The sequence below is a fragment of the Cnephaeus nilssonii genome (genome assembly GCF_951640355.1).
Source record: "Cnephaeus nilssonii genome assembly, chromosome: 2".
In the NCBI taxonomy this organism is placed as follows: Eukaryota; Metazoa; Chordata; class Mammalia; order Chiroptera; family Vespertilionidae; genus Cnephaeus; species Cnephaeus nilssonii.
In genome coordinates this window covers 40,649,832-40,671,522 of record NC_137073.1, presented here as the reverse complement: position 1 = coordinate 40,671,522, position 21,691 = coordinate 40,649,832, and the positions used below count along the sequence as shown (strand labels likewise).

The following is a 21,691-nucleotide window of genomic DNA, read 5'->3' as shown; positions in this document are numbered from 1 at the left end:
CAACCCTATCTCTTACACCCAGTCCCTCGTGCCAAAGGTCTTAAAGAAAAGTCAACAGAAGTTCTCAACAAGTAGGCAAATCTTCTACTGTTTTCCAGTGAACCTCTTCTCCACTATGCCCTAAGATGTGCCAAGATTTTCAACAGAAACAATACACAAACGTGTGCTCTGTCAGCCCTCTCCTTTGCTCAAATCAAGGTATCGGAGAAAATAAAAAAAAAATTAGCACTGGCGTATAAAAGTACAGCATGTGCGATTACAGTAGTGAGGAATAGCGTCTAGGTTTGTCCAAGTGCACTCAGTGATGCGCGAATAAACTGTGGGGAATTCTGGCCTGCTGTGAACTGAGAGGAGGTGAGAGGTACACTGTAAGTGTATCACACCCATTATCTTTCTGACCTGTGTCCTTGAAATTCCACCTTGACCTTGTATGTGCACTCACAGAATTTTTTTTTGGCAGTTACACGTTGCTATTATTTCTATTCCTCAAATCTAATTACTCAGGTATATTAGAAATGTGCAGTGGAAGACAAGACCACGTATATAAATGTGCATGTATATACTATATATTATATAACATATACGTATTAACAAATAATAAAAATAGAAATGTACGACAATACTACTACTCCCAAGTCTAACTCACCCATAACTTAATGGCAGTGTCAATCCTCAAGGTCTCATTTGCCTATTGAACCTCACTCCTTGCATTAGTTATAAAAGTACCTTAAAATATCCACTGTAAAATCAGAAGAAAGAAAGAAAAAAAAAGCCATGTCAGACCCTGTTTCAACCTCATCACTTACACCTTGTTGCCAGCTTCAAATATCTTAAGAAACAGCTACAGAAAAGATTCTCTCCAAAACCAGCTTTACAAAGAACCAGCTTTTGGGGTAGAAAAGGTGTGATTTAAGACACCATAAAAGCTCTCTTGCCTCTCCCCCACCAGATTGTCCCCACATTTGAGCTCCATTCTTAGACCTTTAAAAGTCTTTCTTCAAGTCACCATGAGGATCATTCAAAGGATTGCTAATCGAGGGCAAAGATCTTGATAAATGGAGAAAAATTAGGCTCTAAGCAGATAGGGACATATCAGAAGGTAAAAGAAAAATGTTTTTAAAAAGGAACTCACCCAAGGGGATCAGAGCAAAGATCACCTCTGCTCCCCTTGATCATCTCGAAGATCTACACTTACTCCTCCTCAGGGAGCACCTTCCCTTGGCCTAGATTTCACAGGTTTTCCACAATCTGAAAATCATTAGCCCGGTACAGCTGGCCTGCTGCTTTAAGCTCATTCCTTGTGCCATTTTAAAATTCTGAGGACTCAAGAATCAAATATTAAAGCAATGGATATATGGCAAATATAACACAAATTCGTGCACGGGGGCGGAGGGGTGTCCCTCAGCCCAGCCTGTACCCTCTCCAATCTGGGACCCCTCGAGGGATGTCCGACTGCCCGTTTAGGCGGGCCTAAACGGGCAGTCGGACATCCCTCTCACAATCCAGGACTGCTGGCTCCCAACTGCTCGCCTGCCTGCCTTCCTGATTGCCCCCCTAACTGCTTCTGCCTGCCAGCCTGATCACCCCCTAACCACTCCCATGCCAGCCTGATTGATGTCTAACTGCTCCCCTGCCAGCCTGTTTGCCCCCAACTTCCCTCCTCTGCCGGCCTGGTCACCCCTAACTGCCCTCCCCTGCAGGGTTGATCGCCTCCAATTGCCCTCCCTTGCAGGCCTGGTCCCTCTCAACTGCCCTCTCCTGCTGGCCATCTTGTGGTGGCCATCTTGTGTCCACATGGGGGCAGGATCTTTGACCACATGGGGGCAGCTATATTGTGTGTTGGAGTGATGGTCAATCTGCTATTACTCTTTTATTAGATAGGATAGAGGCCTGGTGCATGGGTAGGGGCCAGCTGGTTTGCCCTGAAGGGTGTCCCGGATCAGGGTGGGGGTTCCCTTAGGGCGTGGGGCGGCCTGAGTGAGAGGCCTGTGGTGGTTTGCAGGCTGGCCACGCCCCCTTGGCGACCCAAGTGGAGGCCCTGGTATCTGGAATTTATTTACCTTCTACAATTAAAACTTTGTATCCTGGAGTGGAGCCAAGCCTCCTGCTCGCTCCGTGGCCGGCAGCCATTTCTGTTTGGATTTGTTTACCTTCTATAATTGAAACTTTGTAGCCTTGAGTGGAGGCTTAGGCTGGCCAGGGCAGGGGAAAGCTTGGCTTCTTCTATCACCTTGAAAACCCAAGCCTCCCTCCTACTTTCTCTGTGGCTGTAGCCATCTTGGTTGGGTTAATTTGAATACTCACTCTGATTGGCTGGTGGGCATGGCTGGTGGACGTGGCTTGTGGGTGTATCAGAGTTAGGGTCAATTTGCATATTTACTCTTTTATTGGGTATGATAAGTTGAACCCATTTCTCTACAGTGTCTGAATACGTATTATGAAATGTATTTACATATATTAGGTATTTCTCATTCCTGTGAAAGAAATGTGGCCATTTGCTTGCCTTGTAAATCATGATGCCATAAACCCCAAGCATTCTACTAGACTAAAGCAGATCTTATCAACAGCCCCATGGTTTCGCCTTCTCCTATCCAGGATGCCTTACTCTTCTTCCCTCATTCTCTCCTTATAAGTCTAGGTCAGTGGTCGGCAAACTCATTAGTCAACAGAGCCAAATATCAACAGTACAACGATTGAAATTTCTTTTGAGAGCCGAAAACCGACTTCTGCGCATGGGCCACGAAGTTTCAATCGCACTGTACGTGCGCGCCCGCACGTGGTATTTTGTGGAAGAGCCACACTCAAGGGGTCAAAGAACTCGCGAGCCGCGGTTTGCCGACCACTGGTCTAGGTAATACAAATAAATTTCACCATAAAACCCTCTTAGCCTACCAACTGCAAAGCTAATTTATTGGCCCAAGATCTAGGGCAGTCGTGTCCCCAGCTAAAACAGAAGAGGGGTAAAAAAAAAAAATAATAATAAATAAATAAATAAATAAATAAAACAGAAGAGGGGTCCATTTCTATCCTGTTAAGCTCTGATTTGCACAGGAGGCAACCAGCAGAAGGTCTGGGTAGCTTTAAAAGCATCAGCTCAGATCACTGTATTCATTCCAGCGTGGCCATCAAATGAAAGAACTGTGAAGAATAGATTGATGCTGAAAAGTAGGCTGGTCCTTCGACAGCACTAATCACCATCTAACCTCCCCTTTCTGCAAGCTGACTCCCTCTTTGAGCTTCACAGCTGCAGCTTCAAAACAGCAGGCCTCAGAGAGGACCACAGCTAGGGGATGGGAGCCAAGGCCTGGGCAGAGTGGTATTCCCCAGGGTCTGATGAGGCAACTGCCAACGCTCTAACCAACAACAGCGGCTGACAGGGAAGTGGCAACTTCTTAACACGTTGGAGAGGAAACCTATTTTGAGCCCAGAAAAGGCCAAGTCACTTTAAACAGACATACTAAATCATTAAACAGTAAACATCACTTCTCTTCTTAATCCTATCTGTTCATGTGGACCGGTGGAATAGATTCTGCAAGCTTGTCCTTGACTGCTATATATTATCAGTGACGTTCAACCCATGTGCCGCAAGAATTTTTAAAACGCACAATACCTAACTATTTAGTCAGGGCACTGACCTCTTTTCCCTTAGATTGTCAAATAAAAAAAGTGACAACAGCCAAAACGACAATAACCATCCGGTGTGAATGAATCAAAGTTATATTTTTATTTTTGTCAGATTGGCAAAACATTTTTTTGTGTGTGTGCCACAGAATTTTAGTAATTAGTTTATGTGTGCCACAAGATAAAAAAGGTTGAAAATTGCTGACACACACACACACACACACACACACATATATATATATTTAAGTATATATGTCTATATAAATATGTAACATACAAATATTCTATATTTAGTGACTTGTAGTTACTTTTCATTCTTTTTTGTTTAGTTGTTGTTTCCTGCACTCCCTCAAAGGGTACTTTGAAATCTTTCCAGTTTTTACAATTAAACCTAACCATCTGGACTGAAATCTTCACATTCACCAAATTAGTCACAGATTTTGTGGGTAAGCTGAGAAAGTAAATGCTATGCTCAGTGCTAGGATTTAAACCACATCTACCACAGCAAAACACTCTCTCTCCAATAATCTCTCCAATTATGCATGCACATTCAGCTCAAATAACATGGAGGCAAGTACACCTCATTGCACAGAGCATCTGTACAGTTAGTGTCACTCTTTAGATCCCGAAGTGAGTTGTAACAGATCCAAAATGAAATTCTTCAAAAACCTTTCAGAATTTATTTTACAGACAAAAGATAAAACAGTATCTATTTTCCCACCACCATTTAACTTCCAATGTGTGCTCACCAAATCCAGAGGCCATTTGAAGATATCTCTATCTATGTATTGAGCACCAGTAAAAATGTCATTGGAATACACTGGGCATTTTCTAGATTTTTTTTAAGTACAAAAATCTTCGAACCTCTTCACATTTCACCATAAGTGTCAGAAAAGGAAAATTCAACATGTTTAAGATTCAATATGCTTAGAGAGCTGCAATCCTACATGGACAGTGATTTTGTGTTGTCATCTAATCACCAATAAATAGTAGTAGATATTACAGAACAGCCATCTGTCCAAAACTGGACGGGATTATCTGCTGGAAATTAATCCCGCAGCTGTACCAACTCCAGGTAAGTGGAAAACACTAGTTCTTACAAGGTAATAATGCACATGAATGTATAGCAGGCGTATGGGTTCATATGCTAGTCTTCCAAGGGAGACTTGAACTAAGCCTTTAAGATGAGGTAAGATAGGAAGTACTAGACTTGGGTGTAAGCAGGTTCCCAAAAATCATTTTCAAAGCATCTTAAAAAGGTTGACATTTTTCCTTTCACACTTTATGTGGGCAACAGAAAGCATCTACTTAAATGGTACCGGTAGAGAGGTTAGAGGGGAAGAACCAGACACAAGGGGAACCCTTGTTAATAAGCAGGAAGCTCACCCCAATTCCCCCATGCTTTATATACATGTGAACAGGACTAACCTCACTGAAATACATGGTATGTTTAAAAGGTGTTTTAAACCCTCCGAAGCATTCACATTGTGGAAACACAATTTGATTTAAAAAAAAACAAACAAAAAACTTTCCTTCCCAGGGGGATTAAAACTGTAAAGAGATTTGCTGTCACAAATATTAACATGAGCTATGTTTTTTATCTTGGCACTTCTGTTTCAGTTTGCTAAGTAAACCTAGGTTGAGCACATATTAACAGGCAAACACCCAAATAAATCAAATTTAGGTCAGCAGTGGCAGGGATTTACATCTTTGGTAAAACACGATTTTTTTTTTCATGATCTTTTAAAAATGTATTTACACAAATTTAGCCTACTTAATGGCTATGAAAGTCATAAATTTTATGAGATTTTAAAGTTTGACATTTTAAAAATTATGTTGGATGCTCACAGAAGTAAAATCCAGTCTCTTCACTAATATATAAAATATTAATTAAAAAGCATTTGGAATGAACAATAGCACATTAAAAAGTCGCTAATTTGACAATGCTGAATCCATTTAGACCTAAATCTTTACACCCTTTTTGCTTCCCCATTCTTTTTACCCTCCTGTTCCTCATTATCACTACCCCCACCCCCACCCCCAAAAAAAGAGACAGATTAGTAAAATGAAAATGAAACTATCAGCCATAATTTGGTCTCAAAAATCAAGCCATTTGGAACGGACCATACCAAAGTAGCAGTACCAGAATTCAGTAAGGAGAAAAATGAGATCATGTTAAGACAATTTAACATATTTTATTTATCTAATAAGTATGAAGCAACAAACAAGTAATTTTAAGGAAAGGGCTTTGCTTTTTCATGGCCAAACAGAATACAAAGGCATCTTGGAGAAACAATAGTTTTAAGTATCCTGAGTCATCATTAGAGTGACAGTTTATACACAAAAGAGCACTTTGAGATAAAGGGTTTCACTCCCGAGATTAATGTAAAAATAAAAACTAAATTGGGGAGTGTTCAAAATGATACTTCTGGAAAACAACACTTTACTAGTGATTTCCTTAAACCTATTATTCACAAAAGGATTAGAAGGACAGGCTACAGCTACAATGGGAACAAATGCCATGACTCTGGTCTTCTACTATTAGATACAATGCAGTCCTTAAAAAGGCGTCCTGAAATTCTGGCTGCCAGGCAACTGTGCTCCCCTGCCCTCTCCCTTTCCCCTCCCCCCTGCCCCCCATTGCCATACCACTTCACTGCTGTTGCTAGAGAGTTCCTCTCTATTCAGTACCATGGCCCCTAACTAATGAAATAGTGGGGAATTTCCATAAAGGGCCCCAATTATTCAAGAGAAGTGCATTGTCTACCCCCTTTCCCACACACCTTCTTTCTACTTTTTACTCCCTACCTCCACCACCATCACCACCACCTCCACCACCACCATTCCCAGTCATTTGAACAAACAGGAAAATTCAACAGTAGCCATTGTCCTTCTCTCAGTTGGAAGAACCTTGAATTTTAGCCTCCTGACCAAGCAGCAAAGAAATGACAACTTGCCTCCGCCTTCCTCCCTTCTCTTTATAGCTTAAGAAGTACACTTGGCCTGGCAGTTCTCACCATTAAACCATTCATTCCTTCTCCTTTTGTGAAAAAAATGGGTAAAACAGCTGAGCATGATCACAAAACATAACACTGGGCATTCAATTCCTATACCTACGACCTCATTCTTTCATCTCCTGGTCCATAGGATTTGGTGACCGAATAAATCTTAATCTATAAACAAATGGTTTGCTTTACAATTAAACTATTCATTCTTTTTTTTTTTTTAAACTGCTTGGCAGCTACCCAACCCAAAGACTTCTAGGTTCTTCCATTATTTAGTGCTCCCAATGGTTAAAAGGCAATCAGCTCATTTGGAGTTTATAAAACTATGCACCATCAACAAAAGCATGTAATGCTTCCAAGATGCACAGTGGCCTCTACTCACACAATGGGGAGCTGTGTGTAGTCTCCCCCAAAACAAAAATGCCCAGCCCCAATTAAGCGCCCTGGGGGCCTTCAAAGCAGTTATGCTAAGTTGCAAATACAGCAAGATCCACTTGAACTCCAACTGTCTTGTGTGATTTTCCTCGCAAGGTAGGAAAAAAGCCTGGGCAGACTGACCTCATTAAAGGGTAATTAGTGAACCCGGGGACTTAAGGGGCTAGCACAATTGTGCCTATTGTGAGCATTTCACTATGGGGCAACTATTTCCTTTTTCTTTCTTTCTTTCTTTTTTTTTTTTTAACCTAGGAGGTCTCTACAATCTTAAAGGCCCACACTTAAAATTTTTAAGGATTTCAATCTGGCTATTTTGTCTACCAGTCACAGAATAAGAAGAAAGGAAGCAGTACAAAGAGCACTCCTATATCTTTTGTGAAACAATAGCTAAAAGTCCTCAAATAAAGTAATTTAAATTTTATACCCTATATATAATAAATAATTTAAAATAAATTTGTTTTAAATAAAGTGAAATACCGTATTTTCCGGCGTATAAGACGACTGGGCGTATAGAAGATTTTCCTGGGTTAAAAAGTCGTCTTATACGCCGGAAAATATGGTAAATGCTCCACCTCTGGGTTAAAGAGATTGAAAACAACACATTAAAAAAAGACAATAAATCAACCATAGAGCTTTTATGATTATATATGACAATGATGTTGAAAAAAAACACACCAACTGATCTGTTTACATGTGAAGGTGTTATTTAGAAACTAATACAAAGTAATGTGATCAACATAACCACTTTACCTTCACACCTCTTTAAAGCCCATTCTTACTGTTGATATCAATCTGCCAAGATGCTGAGGAATGAATGTTACTATAAAATGCACCAGTAAATTTGGCTGTTTACATTCTTTACCTTAAAAGTACCACCTTTCTGCAAATACTGCACCACAGACCACGCCTTGGTACTAAAATTCACCCGTACATGAGAAAGTAGTTTTTAAAGCAAGTAATAAAATTAAGCTAAACGTAACCTTAGCAATCAAGATTTAAAGAACTCTAATATTTACATATAATCAATATCTTTGTTTAAAAAAATATATTGTAAAGGAGGAAACAGAGTTGGGGTAATGACTTCCAACACCCATAGGCCCAGCGCATTCTCCTCATAGTGGATTATGTAAAGTCACGGGAAGCCATGGCCTATGCCTGCTGCAGCCCTAACATTCCAACAGCTTCCAGAGGGCTTCCTCTACTGGCTGTGGGCAGATCTAGGCACATTGACTATCCTGCACACCCCCTCCTGGGGATCAAGCCCACAACCCAGGCAGGTGCCCTTGAATGGAATCAAACCCAGGACCCTTCACTCTATCCACTGAGCAAACCAGCTAGGGCTAGGTACATTTAAAGCCCATTGTGATATCTTTTTTTTTTTTTTTTAAGTATGTTTTATTGATTTTTTACAGAGAGGAAGGGAGAAGGATAGAGAGTTAGAAACATCAATGAGGGAGAAACATCGATCAGCAGCCTCCTGCACACCCCCTACTGGGGATGTGCCCACAACCAAGGTACATGCCCTTGACCAGAATTGAACCTGGGACCTTTCGGTTCGCAGGCCAACGCTCTATCCACTGAGCTAAGCTGGTTAGGGCCATTGTGATATCTTTAATGTGGTGCTGCCCTTGTATTTGTTAAGCCAATTTTAAACACCAATTTGTTTATTTGGCTTTATAGCTTTTGAATATCCAATGAAAGAATTTAAAAGTGTGTAACAAGTCTTTTATGCTTTGGCCAAAAATACTTATGCTATATTTAGAAGTAAATTGTGTGTATTTGTGTTCCATTAAAACACTGCACTAGGACCCTTCCATTCAACCTGGGCAAACATCCCTGTTTTGTTTATTTTAGAAATACTACAAAATTTATGTTTAACTTAAACATATGTAATACATTTTGACAAATCTTGAAAAGATGGAAAAGGCTTATTAAGAGTTGGGGAGGGACCTCACCCTAGTTGCTGTGTGTGTGTGTGTGTGTGTGTGTGTGTGTGTGTACATATATTCCCAGTTTTCAGGGCTTTGAGGAAAAAATACAAGCCCTGGAAGTCATACCACACAATTGGAAACTCTTCCTCTTAAAGTAAATCCAACGGCTCAAAAAATAAATATTCAAGAGCATTAATTTGTTTCTAGATGTGTGCGTGCAAGTAAAACAGCAGTCATAATGTGGAAATTTCAGTCACATTTTGCAACTAATTGGAAGCAGATTAGAATTCCGCCTCAAGGGAACGTTGTCAAACTAGAAGCTGGAGCAAATGAAGAAAGAGGTAAGGGCGTCGCGAGGAGCTGACAGATTTACAGCGCTTGGGGCTATTAACGGGTCCGGGGAGGGAAGGGGGCGCGTCCCCGGCCGCGCTGCGCGCACCCGCTGCCCCCACAGGGAGCGCGCAGCCGGGGGCGGGCACGAGCGGACCACGCCCCCGGGGCCCGGGGTCCCATCTGCTCCAGCCGGAAACAATAAACTGGGCCTTCCGAAGGGACCAGAGGTCCTGATAAGATAAACCTGCAGACTGATAAACTGGAGCACGCCAGAGTCAGAGGGAGAGGTTTCTTTATTTTCGCAGTGGGGGAGGGGAGAGCAAAAGAAAGCAGATTGTGGAGGATAATACAGCAATGGAGTAATGGAAACAGCTGCTCGCTTTCTACTTCAGTGTCTGGCATCTGCTGCGGCATCACGGGAAAGGCTGGTGAAGGATTTGGGCAAGGAATGTAAATGCAGACAATTGGCCAAATGGAGTTTGATGCGGAAAAGCTCCATTGCTCTGCTTTCAAATCATGTTGCTCCCTTTGGGGAGCAGAAGCGAACAATATCACTGACTCAGATTCCACCTTCAAAGCAATTGCAGGGTTTGGGGCTGTGAATCGCTTTTCAATCAGTTACTTAAGATGTGAAACAATATAAAGGGATAAAGCCTTGTGGTTGGAGCGGCCTCCATTTGTCAAAGCGATCAGCTCATCTTCCAGCGATCTCCATGGAAAAGTCACATGAAGTACTTTTCTGTATGTTTCACTTACTTTGAAAAAAAAATGTTTCTTTAAATCACCACCGCTTACTTCTGAACTGGCTCAAGGGACAATTTCTATTTGTTGTGCTTATTTTCCCCTTGGCTGCAAAGATTCATTTCTAATTTCATTTCCATCACAAAAGAATTGGCAAAGAACTAAAACGCAGAAACACATAACTGAAGTGCTGCTGTGCTAGTCATAAGCCTATAATAAAGCACAGATTTGATAGCATTATCCATGTACTGTGGTGAACCACACACAAATAAACAGTTCTCCATGAAGAATGAAAACCCGAGGCTTCATTCAACTCTTCCAATTCAAACATTATTGTTGCTTTTAACATGAGCCATCCATAAAATCAGCCAAGGAGGTGACAGGAAATCCAAAAGCAAGCTGGTCTGGCTTATGCACACTTTGCCAAAAAAAAAAAAGTTAGGAGATGCTTTCCAACTCATCCCAATGATGTTCTCAGGGAAGAATGGGTAACACTGTAAAAGCTAGGCATAGAAACAAATGACACTTTTACACCAAGTGAATTCAGACACATGGCGGATGTAGCAACCAGAAAGACTACAGCCCTTCAGAATGGGGAAGGCTTGCTAAACTACCAACAACTTAGATGTGACCTCTGCACCTTCGGTGACTAATGTGAAAGACAAAAAAGTGTACCTAAGGCAGCCCAAGGGCCAGATGTGCTTTCCCAAGAAACCAACCTGGATTTTTCTTTAATCAAAAGGACGAACAGTGACTTCTAGGAGTTTATGAAAGTGTGACCAATAGGAACTTTGTCGTCTGTTGCTAATTGAAGCATATAAAAGAGTCCATTTCTTAAAACGGACTACAAACACTTTTTTTTTTTTAATTCACTGCCACATGACAAAAACCAGAATCAAGTTGACTGGTAGAAGATCAGTGCAACCAAAGACCAAGCTATTATTTCAAACTGTCAGGGGAAGGCAGTAAAATTGCTACCAGGTCTCCTTAAGTTACCCTTCAATAAAAAGAAGCCATCAGGGAAATAAGAGGAAAAGAAAACACATCAAAACCTTAAAAGTCCCTTTAAGTAAAATTATACGTCTGTGGCACCATGCCATCTGCTCTCCGGTTAACATAATAAGCCAATTCCACAACCTAAATATCTGCTTTCTAAAATCATTATGTACAACACAAAATATAATCAATATATTTTTAAACTGTAAAAGCTACATTCATCAGGCATTATTGGAATATGCCTAAATGTCCCTGTAGGCACATTTTTCTTAAGGTGCTAGCTGACAATGAGGATTCCCAGGAGGCAACAAAGCTCAGTGGTTGAGCTAGAATGTCACAGTGAATAATAATCAAACTAGGGAGGGGGTGGGGATGAGAAAGAAGAGAGTAGCTTTGAAAAATCAGCAATAGTATTTATTCATCCCTCCAAACCCATTTGTTCTAACTGAAACACCCTTCCCTTTGAGTTCTCTCTTAGCTTCACTGGGGAGGAAGGGGGAATGGGGAAGGAAGCCTTCTGAATACCAGATGAGTATTATGTAGTTCAAGGCCTACTGACCTATCAAAATATAAGAAGTATTTGCTTTGTAATCACTTCAGTTCTTCCGGCAAAACTGAAAGGTAGTTCTAACCAAGATGTAGAAGATAATACACATCTCAGCTTTAGGAGCAATGTGCCCATCTTACCCTCTGGAATTTCTTTAGACCTCTCAAAATAACATTGCAAACCACCCAACTGCTGGCCAATTGAATAGCTTAACAAACCTTTCATTCAGTTGCAAAAACTCTGTTCCAGTTGCCAAAACCTTTATCTTAAATTAAAAAGATCTTGCAAGAGAGAGCAAGCAGTTGCTAGTGAAACTTCAGCTGGGAGAGAGACCTGGACACCAGTGGACCCACTTACCCTACAGCAGAGTAAAATCAACAGGGACACTTCTTAAAAAAAAAAAAAAAAAGAATAAATCCCATACTAGCTCAATACTCTCAATCCACTCCCAATCCCACATCTATACATGCAATTCTACAACATTTATACACACACACCTATGCAATACCAGGGTTACAGGGCACCAGTGTGATCCCTATGTTAGTCTATAATGATGACTTAAGTCATTCTTGTTCTCTTTCCCTATCTATAACCTTAAATGTACATATTAAGAGGGAATTATTTATTGACAACAATCCTAGTGAAGAAAGGTTATTTCCACTATGATGTTGCTAAGAAGGATAGCCCAGCATTCCTTAGTTCTGGCTTCCATGTTCTACAAGAATGTTAGACAAAGAATAAGTAATTTAGGAATAAACTGTTTAGTATTCAAGCAAAAACCCTTGATGTTCCCTGACAAGTTCAGAGTGCCGCAATCAAAACTATGTTGTGCTACAGTAATTACTATGAAAAACTTCCAGTGCTCAATATTAAAGAACAGAATAGCATGATCCTTCCACCTCTTCTACACCTCTAGAGTGTGTTCAACACGGCAATTATCTCCGCTCAAGAAGCAGAGTTTAAACTGCACTGAAACTCAATTATACCCATGACTTTTTAAGCATACACTTCAAAAGGCAGGTTTCATCACATTCACATCACTGAGCAAAATCTTTTCCCCCACTTATAAAAAATGGATTTTATCTCTCTCCCAGGAGACATCTTCAAGCTTAAAAATTATTTCTTTTTAGCGTTTGGGCCCACTTTTCTGCTTTATTACAGTAGAGGGATGACTGTGAATGATGTAAGACAAAGACAGATCCCATCTGATAAAGACAGAAGCACAGCTCTCCCAAATGTCACTATCGCCCAGCCTAGAGGTGCCACCATTTAAAAAACCAGATTGCACACTTGTTAACAAAAAACACATTACTTTGCTACTTTTAAGAATGCAGGGGGACTAGGAGTAGTAGATTTATGATTTAAGTGCTTGTGGCTAAAATAGCTTTCCAATTATCAAGGGCCTCTTAGGAAGAGCAAGAATGCATTATGTGTTAATGACCACAACCAGGGGTCCCTTCTCCACTCTTTTGTCAGAACTGGAGCAGATCCTCCCCGCAGCTTCACCATTAACATGTCTGTTTCCTGTCAGCCCACTCAGAGATAATGTCATTTATCTCAGGGAGGCACAAGCCCAGTTATTAGCTCCTATAAAAGACCTCAAACAAAGGCCGGATAATGTTTTACCCAGGGCTCTTACTAAAATCCAGAACCAAAAAGCCTCCCGTCTAAAAATCAAGGACTCAGAAGTTAGCATCCTTCAAAGAATAGATCCCTCGTTACCAGCAATCCTAGACTACAGCTCTCAAGGAGCGTAAGGTCTCCATACAGTAAACACCAGTCCCCTGCCCTATCACCTACAATTAGATTAACCGATAAATGCCAACCAGAGTTGGCCTGTGAGAGCCTTTGCTCCCCTGGCCTCCAGGGAGCAAATTGACAGAATAATGCAGGTACCGACTAAACAGTCAGATCTTTGAAGAACTGACCTCTCCTTGTGATTGCCTGCAGGAACTGAATAACCATTAGAAAGTGTTCATTCAATGGCTGGGCTTCTGGAAATCTTTTAAATAAAAGTGGAACTGGTTAGAATAAATGTAGAAACATGTGTTTTCACAGTGTTGCTCATATTACTGCAATTTCAAGTTTCTATGAAGTACCAGGTGAACTTTTTTAAATTAAAAAAAAAACAGACACAGTCAAAATTGGAGCAAATCTCAACCATTCATTCCTTGTTTTTCATGCTGAAAACGAAGAACAGATGGTACTTTCCATGTTGTTTGAATCTGGTTATTGAACACCTCTGTGGTTAGGGAGATTTCTGCTTAGCACTTTCGGCATACATTTCATTTACTAACTATAAAATGCTGCTTAGGAAAAATAAGTCTTTATAACACTCTAATTAAAACCATCTTGCAGCCAAGCAATTTCACTTGAAGAGCATTCTTAACCTTGTGACATCTGGACAATCAATTCCTTTCCCTCCCCCCTCCCTACCCCACCTCCCCGCCCCAAACACACACCTTTTTTACAGACTATTTGCAAAGTTATTAAAAGTTGCTAAGCATTATTTATCTCCTTTTGGCACAAACTTGATCAGTTGGAGGATTTTTTTAAATCTCTCCAGCAAACCCAGCAGATTTCAAATACTATGCTCAAAACTCAGCGATGTGCCCACATCATACAAATTCTCCCAGCTGCATGGTTCTCACAGAACACTTCCTATGCCTCTCTGCACCCACCTCCAAAGCCCTGTCACCCTCCGGGGAAGCCCATAGAAAAGTAAGGAGCTGGATCAATGCTGATTGGGAGCCACCCTTAGTTACCAACGTTTTTAACAGCTAACTCCCTTGTGTAGCTTTCAAAACAGTTTGCTGTCTTACAACAATGGACTTTGTTCTTTAATTATAGCAAGTGACCTTTCTGCCCTTTTATTTCACAGTAGATAAACTGCACTCTCTAAGCAGAATTTGTAGGGGGCACTATATATGGGGGAAGAAACATATCATCCACAAAACTCATTAATCAAAACATGTTCTTAAACTGCTCACACTCACTTAGAAAATGTGCCAGAAATCCCCAGTGAAGTGTTAAAAGGCCTCTGCAAGAGAATAAAATACAATGAATGATATCCTTTATAGACAGGGCCATTTGTAGACACCACCTTCAGGCTGTTAAGGACCAGCTTAGTGAAAGCAGTATGATATGGGAGAATGAATCTCCTTTCTGAATGTATACTGAGTAGTCAGAACCCTCAGGCACAACCATAAGATCTCCTTTGCATTTCATGTCTATTTAAGTTATCAGTTGTTTTTAAGAAATCGGCTATGTATTTTTGAATTTCCCAGCGATGAAATAAAACCATGTAACACTAACCATTTAGCCCAGCTGAAGGCCTGTGTCTGATAAGTCAAAACTGCTAAAACAGCTAAGGAGGATATATGCAGAAGAGTCTCAACACAGGCTATTATGCTTCAAAAGAAAGGCGGGGGAAGGTGGAGAAGCAGGTTTTAACAACCAAAAGCCAACACGTCAAATCTACTTATTCAGACATGTCACTGGTGGCTTAACCACAAAATGGGCTATAGAAATAGAGCTCAAACATCTTAGAATTATGGCATGTTTTGATTTTGTTCACGTATTAAGGGAGTGGCGACTTTTACAACATACTTGTGGTTTCCACATAAAGGAGTAGAACACTCATTGATTTAATTAGATTTCATAAAGTCCAATTTATCATGTTTTACATGACTTTGTGTAGTGAAGAAACAGAATAAACACACCAAAAATAGACATTTAAGCATGCTGTGAAATTAACCGGTGACAGCCAGTCTTATGAATCTCCTGTGAACCAGGAAAACACACACACACACACACACACACACACACACACACACACACATCCTACACCCCTTTGGTTTTCACATTTGGCCCATCCTGAGCCATATCTGATTGCTGAAAATTAACCATCTCCACTTTTGAGGCACTTACTCTTCACAAACCCAGATAATCAAGCAAGATTGAAATTAAAATGTACCAAACGTCAAAAAAAAAAAAAAAAAAAAAAAACAACCCTCAAAGATGCCTCAGTATTGAAATATTTTTGTCAGGTGACACTTGTCCTACTAAATCTTTACTTCCTAAATAGGTATCCTCCTAACATTAGAAAGTATTTTCTAAATTGAAGTCTAATTTACACAACCACAAGTCAGTGGAATTAGCAGTTAGTTCCCTGGGTGGCATCTGTGCAAGGGAGTGACACATCTGTGTGCCAAGGATGAGAGCATGCTTCAGAGAAGCCTTTCTAGGGTGGGGTGGGACCGGGGTGGGGAGAGAAGCCTGATGGAACCGTGTCCCTGAGCCAACACCCCAGCTTGACAGAGAGTGGCCAACACTTCGGGACTCTTGCCCCTCGAGCCATCCCTGAAGTGCCCCTGTGCGCCAACACCAGTCACTTAGTTGGCAGTGGAGTGAATCTAAATGCACTGAGCCCTCTCCCCTCCTCCACCCCAGGCCCATCATGACTTGTTTGCTCTTCATTTATGTAATTCACATGATCACATTTACACTATTCTGACTGAAGATGAGTTACATGGATATGAATAATTTAATTCTTCCATTCTTCGTCCAGTTTCCTGTGTGACTGGAAAGTGAAAAGAACACAAAAACTGGAGAAGCGACCCCACGCTCTAATCTCAGTTGCCATGACAGCAGCCTTTGAGATACTGAAATGTTCCGATTGCCAGCTAAACAAAATTGTTGAATGTGAACATTTGGCTGGAAGATTAAAAGGCTAAGGGGAATGCAAAAGGGCAGTACCTCCCACATTCCACGCAGCAGTGAATCCAATCAAATGGCTCTGACTCCTTAACCACAGCCATTGTGAGCACTGGATTAGGGCAATTCATCTAGATAGTTAGAGCAGATTAGAACTGCAATTTGAAGACTATTGGCAACAAAAGTAAATGCCCTACTGTACTAAGTAATAAGATTTCAGAACGCCTTTTAGCAGAAATTATGCAAAACTACACATTTAAACATAAGAATTAAAACCTGAGTTTTTAAAAAAATCCCATTGAAATTCATCAACATAAAATGCTGTCTGACCAAGGGGACATGAATTAAAAAAAAGTGTTCAGAGGATTTTTGTGATTTTGGCATTATCTACACCTTCATCAACTTCTAAAATCATCAAATCAAAACTTTATTCCTGTACTCCAACTTAAATCTTGAACACACGAACACAGACGTACAAAGGTTTAAGTAGAGAGCAGCGGATAACTGTACACAAAAATAATTATCCAAAGACATCTTATAATGCTGAGCAAATTAGAAATAGCAAAAATCACATTATTTAATAAGCATATTTCCAAACAACCAGGCCACAAACCACATGATAAGAATTTTGCTTCTGCAAGGCACAACCTGTAGAATTAATCTCAAGATTAGTTGCATAGAAACATCACTCACACCCCCAGCTCACTCCCAACCTGCCCAGTGGACAGAGCACCTCAGTCCTGAGACGTTACTCAACGCACAACCATCACCAGACCAGTAAGTCACAGGCCTCCAGCACCAAGCAGCAGAACACGGGGGCAGTTTCTCAAAGGCGGTGTCTAACCAGACTTAAAGACAATGACAAAGATGGGCGGAAGGCTCCATACTGCCTAAGTCCAGGATCCCGACTGCTCAAATGCAACACATAATTCTAGTATCCTTTGGCTATGTTAGCACATTTCAGGAACACCAATCTTACCAAATCTATTTCACTTTTCTTTTAACCAACCTTTCAGCTCCCTAGTCAAACTACAAATCTTAAATCTCCAGCTAAAAACTGGGCGAGAGAAGAAGGGTAGAGTCCTACCTAGTGGCAACCAAAACCATCCCAGTCTTTCTACACACTTATGAAACCAATGACCCAAGGACATCAAGGTTGGGGTTTAATTCAGGACCAATAAAAGCAACCCATCCAAGGATGAGATCCTTTGACTTTCTGGTGAAAGTAACGAACGAAAAAAAATAAAATAAAATAAATGGATTGTGGGTGGAGTGTAAATTAGCATCCTTGACATACCTCTCCAGGGAGGGACCGTGAACCCTGCACCTAAGGACACGTTACCAGAAATACCAGGACATGTAAATTAAAACAGAACACAGTTCTCCTTAGGGGAGAAACCAGGACAAGAGTCAAGTGGGTACATGCACAGGTTTTCTATTAAAAGCACACCACGACTGGCTGACTGGCCAGGAGGCTTCTGCAGGGCAAAAGGTACTTAGAACACCCAGCCCTCCCACCTGGGGACCCAAACACTAGCACCACAAGCAGCAGCAGCAGCAATAGAAGCAAGAGCTAAACACTGCGCCCAAGTAAGCTCCCCCATACCAAATTGTAAGGGAGAGGATGCACGTAATAGGAATCTCACAAGGAACCAAAAGCACAAATAAGAAGTGCAAGGCACACAGAGGCACACCCCTCACACACACCCACACAGAGGCACACAAAGAGGACAGTGGATCTAGGAAGGCGACTTTATCCTACCTTCTCCGTTTTCAGTTTCTTGATTCGCCTGTGGTTCTCCTCCTCCTCCTCTTCCTTCTTTACCAACATACAGTTTCCCATGAGCCCTGAATCCGGGGCACTTTTGCTAACTTCCCCTGCAGCCACGCCGCTGCCACTCCCAGCGCCCCCGCAGTGGAAGGGGCTCGCGCCACCTCCATTGCTCTTGGCCCCAAAGCCATAGAGGTGCCCCCCAGAAGGGGCCTGGCCGCCACTGCCATTCTGGTGGCCCTGAAGCAGGTCGTGCTTGTCCTTCCTGGATTTCCCCGCATCCTTATCCCGCTTGGCGCCTCGGCTGCTCTGGCTTTTACCTGGTTTCTCCTCTTTGCTTTTCCCGCAGGAGGCCGCCCCCGCGGTGACAGCGGAGGTGCCGGTGCCGGTACTATTGCTGTTTGGGTTGCCGCCGCCGCCGCCGCCGCTCACACTTTGACCCAGCGCTGAATTCATGCCAGTTGCCTCTCCAGGGCGCCCTTGGACTTCCTGCCTCTTGCCAGTGCTGCTGATCTCGGGAATCCCATACAAGGCAGCAGAAGGCAGAGATTTATTAGCATCCTTAGAAGTTTTACTCCTTTTCACTTTTGATTTGCTGGTCTCTTTGTGTGAATTCCCCTGGGGAGCAGAGGGCTGCACAGAAGCAAATTTTAGGCCATCAGCTAAGGCTGCAGTAGCACCGGCCCCACTGGAGGCCAGACCTCCACAATCCTTCGAGTTGCTACTGCTGGTGGTATTGGTGGAATTATTCATCTCAAATTTCTGTCGGTCCTTCTCCAAATCAGCGTCCAAATCAATTATTAAATTTCCAACCCCGATTTCCCAATCATCACCACTGTCATAAGTATCAACTGTATTTGGATCCACACCTTTTCCTGCAGTAGAAATGTTCACTGACATCCTGAAGATGAGCTCTCTAGAATAAAAATCCGATGAACTTTCCTTTGGAGATGAGGGGACATTCGTTTAGCTCCGCTGGGCTTTCTCTTAGGGGAAAAAAAAAAAATCTTGTAATCTTCCTCTTCTTTTTCCTGCCCCAGGAATGTGTCCAGGGATTTTACACCCTTCAGTCCAGGTCCACCTTTTCCTGTGAAGGGGGGAAAAGTCGAATATTTCTTGTCTGGGTGTTACCAGAATAAAAAAGGATTAATACTGGGGGAGTCGGTAAGGGGTACAGGGAAGGATAGAGAGTAAAGTGGCTCATGTATTGTCTCCACAGTCCAATATCAGGTATAAAGGAAAATAACCAAACCCCAAAAACATACCCACGACAGTAAGCATCTCACAGTAGCTAAAAAAGAAAGTCCCTTTAGCAACAACACAAACATAATCACTTTTTTAAAGGCATTAAAATATCTTAAGAATCTGAGTCAATTCCAGGTTTAAAAAAAAAAAAAAAGGAAAGAAAAGAGCTTAAGATTTTTTTCTAGCACATACAAGTGATCTCAACCCCAGACACACAGCTTAAACACTCAGACAAGAGGGAGGAACACGGTTTTAAACATCCCTAAACATGTCCTAGATCTTGCAATTTAAAAGACCAGACCCTGGAAGTTCTCTGAGGTTAGTTTCAGAATGATGTTGCTATATTTTCCTTATTTCTAATTTTATTACTTCTTTTTACAAACTGTCTGGGCATTCTGGTTTTTGTTCCCAGTAAGGAACAGAAAAAAAAAACAACCACCAATAACCCCCCTTACCCTCATACACAGCCCCTCCCCTCCTATCCTTTCTTCCCCAATAGTTTATACAATTTTATTTTTAAAATACACACAACATGTCTTTAAGAGCATTTCTCTATAGAAAAGACAGTGTTAAATAAAAAGTGAAGTATCTGCCTTTCAATTAAAAAAAATACATCTAAACAATTCTACCAGTGTCCCAAGTCACAGACTTGCTCAGTCTGTTAAATATGGTGCCACTGACTGTACAAGGAAACTGATTAAGACATACACTTTAAGTGATCTGCGCCAAGGTGGCCTCAATGACCGCAAATGAGTGTGTGTTTGACAAAGATCAGTTAAAACGGTTTTTAAAGGGATCAGCCCCTTTTTAACAGTTGATTGTCAAGAAAAATAAATAAATATACATACACACACAGACATTGCTTACCTTTAATCCTTTATCATTTTTTAATTAGGCCAGCAAATCAAAATGCCTTTCCCACTCCACTCGGCAAACAAGCTTGTGCCTCATTTTACTTAAACACCAAATGATCAAGAAGGAAGAAACCAAACAACACATCTCAGCCAGAATAATCACTCGATAACATTATTCCACCTCCCCACCCCCCTTTTGGCAAGCGGATCAGGAGTCCTTTTCTCCTTAAAAAAAAAAAAAAAAAAAAGTGTCACTGTACAGCTGGAAGATAATGTTTCACATTCATAACAGAAGCACCAAAGGTTTTTTTTTTCCTCTTAACAAGCATCGAGAATAATTGGTTTTTTTTTTAAAAAAAGAGAAAGTTTAGAGAAAAAAGTTTTCCCAACTTCTCATTCCGCCTTCAGTTCCAGACTTCAGAGTCACCGTGATCAGTAAGTAATGATCCGATGTAGCAAACCTACAGGCGTCCGCTAGTAACAAGACAGAATGTGCTAACATCGGGATAAATTAGTGAAAGGGAAGAAAGAAGAAGAAGAAAGGACTGAAAATCTGGGCTGGATTCAGCCTGTTAGTCGGGAAGTGGCATTTTTCCGCCCGTCCTGACAGATTTGATTTCTTGAACTAACTTAAGAGGAAAGGAGGGGGAAGGAGAGGGGGAGCAGGAGGAGGAGGAAGAAAGGATGGGACGAGAAGCGGAGCCAGAGGAGAGAGAGAAAGGTGTGGAGGGGGAGGGGAGCAGAGGGCTCAGTGAGCTGATGAACCAGTTATAACAGCTCTCGCTCCGGGCGGGGGGCGTTGGGGTGGGGAAGGGAAAATAACGGCGTTTAAAATTGGTTCAGCCTTCGAAACCTAAAGGATGTGATGTTTTCCTGTTTTATGTTGTTTTAAGAAAAAGGAACCGAGTTCCTAGTACAGTCCCCGCGGGGGAAAAATCCGCTGTCGCTCAAGCCAATCAGTCAGGCGGTAATTCGATAATTAGAGTAAAAAAAAAAAAGATTTTTTTTTTTTAAAGCGACCTTCTCCAGGACAGTGTTCCCCATTTATAGTCACAGCAAACGGTGCGTCTCCCTTTTATTTATTTTTCTCTTCTCCTCTTTCGCCCACCCCCTCCTGTGTTTAGTCAGATGGCCCGGGAGCTTGGCTTAGTATTTTTAATTAGCTGGCGTTTGGAAGCTAAAAGCAGTAATGAATTGTTGATGGATTGGAAGTGGAGAGTCGCTTTGCTGGAAATGTCGGGGCTGGGAGAGGGGGATGGGCGAGTTAGCAACAACCAACCATCTAAAAGGAGCGATTTTGTTACAGTGCAAGCCTTTCACATCACGTGAGGATCAAGGGCTCAATTGGTTGTCGTGAGAACAAAAATGGTGACAAGCGTATCAAGAAAATACTGATCTGGTCTTTAAAAAAAAAGCTGAAGGTCTCTCCCCTCCCTCCCCCTGCACACACTCTCCCCACCGCCGCCTACCCACCCACCCCCTGCAGTGGGCGCAGC

At 41.7% G+C, this 21,691-nt stretch overlaps 1 protein-coding gene across 5 annotated transcripts in view; it reads right to left on the bottom strand.

Moving 5' to 3' along the window:
* Positions 1-21,691, bottom strand: part of ZNF608 (zinc finger protein 608) — a gene marked incomplete at its 3' end in the record, with an annotated part of 113,425 nt that overhangs the window by 90,575 nt on the left and 1,159 nt on the right. Inside the window, exons 1-2 of one of the 5 annotated variants that reach the window (XM_079785794.1) lie at positions 20,209-21,645; positions 18,088-19,183 (exon numbers count right to left, since the gene is read on the bottom strand). The exons of 2 other annotated variants lie outside the window; for them this stretch is intronic. In XM_079785794.1, the coding sequence (XP_079641920.1) occupies positions 18,088-18,996 (909 nt within the window). In that variant the 5' untranslated portion in view covers positions 18,997-19,183; positions 20,209-21,645. Of the gene's footprint in view, positions 1-18,087; positions 21,646-21,691 lie in introns of those variants that run through there. 2 more of the 5 variants (XM_079785795.1, XM_079785796.1) reach the window with 2 other exon arrangements.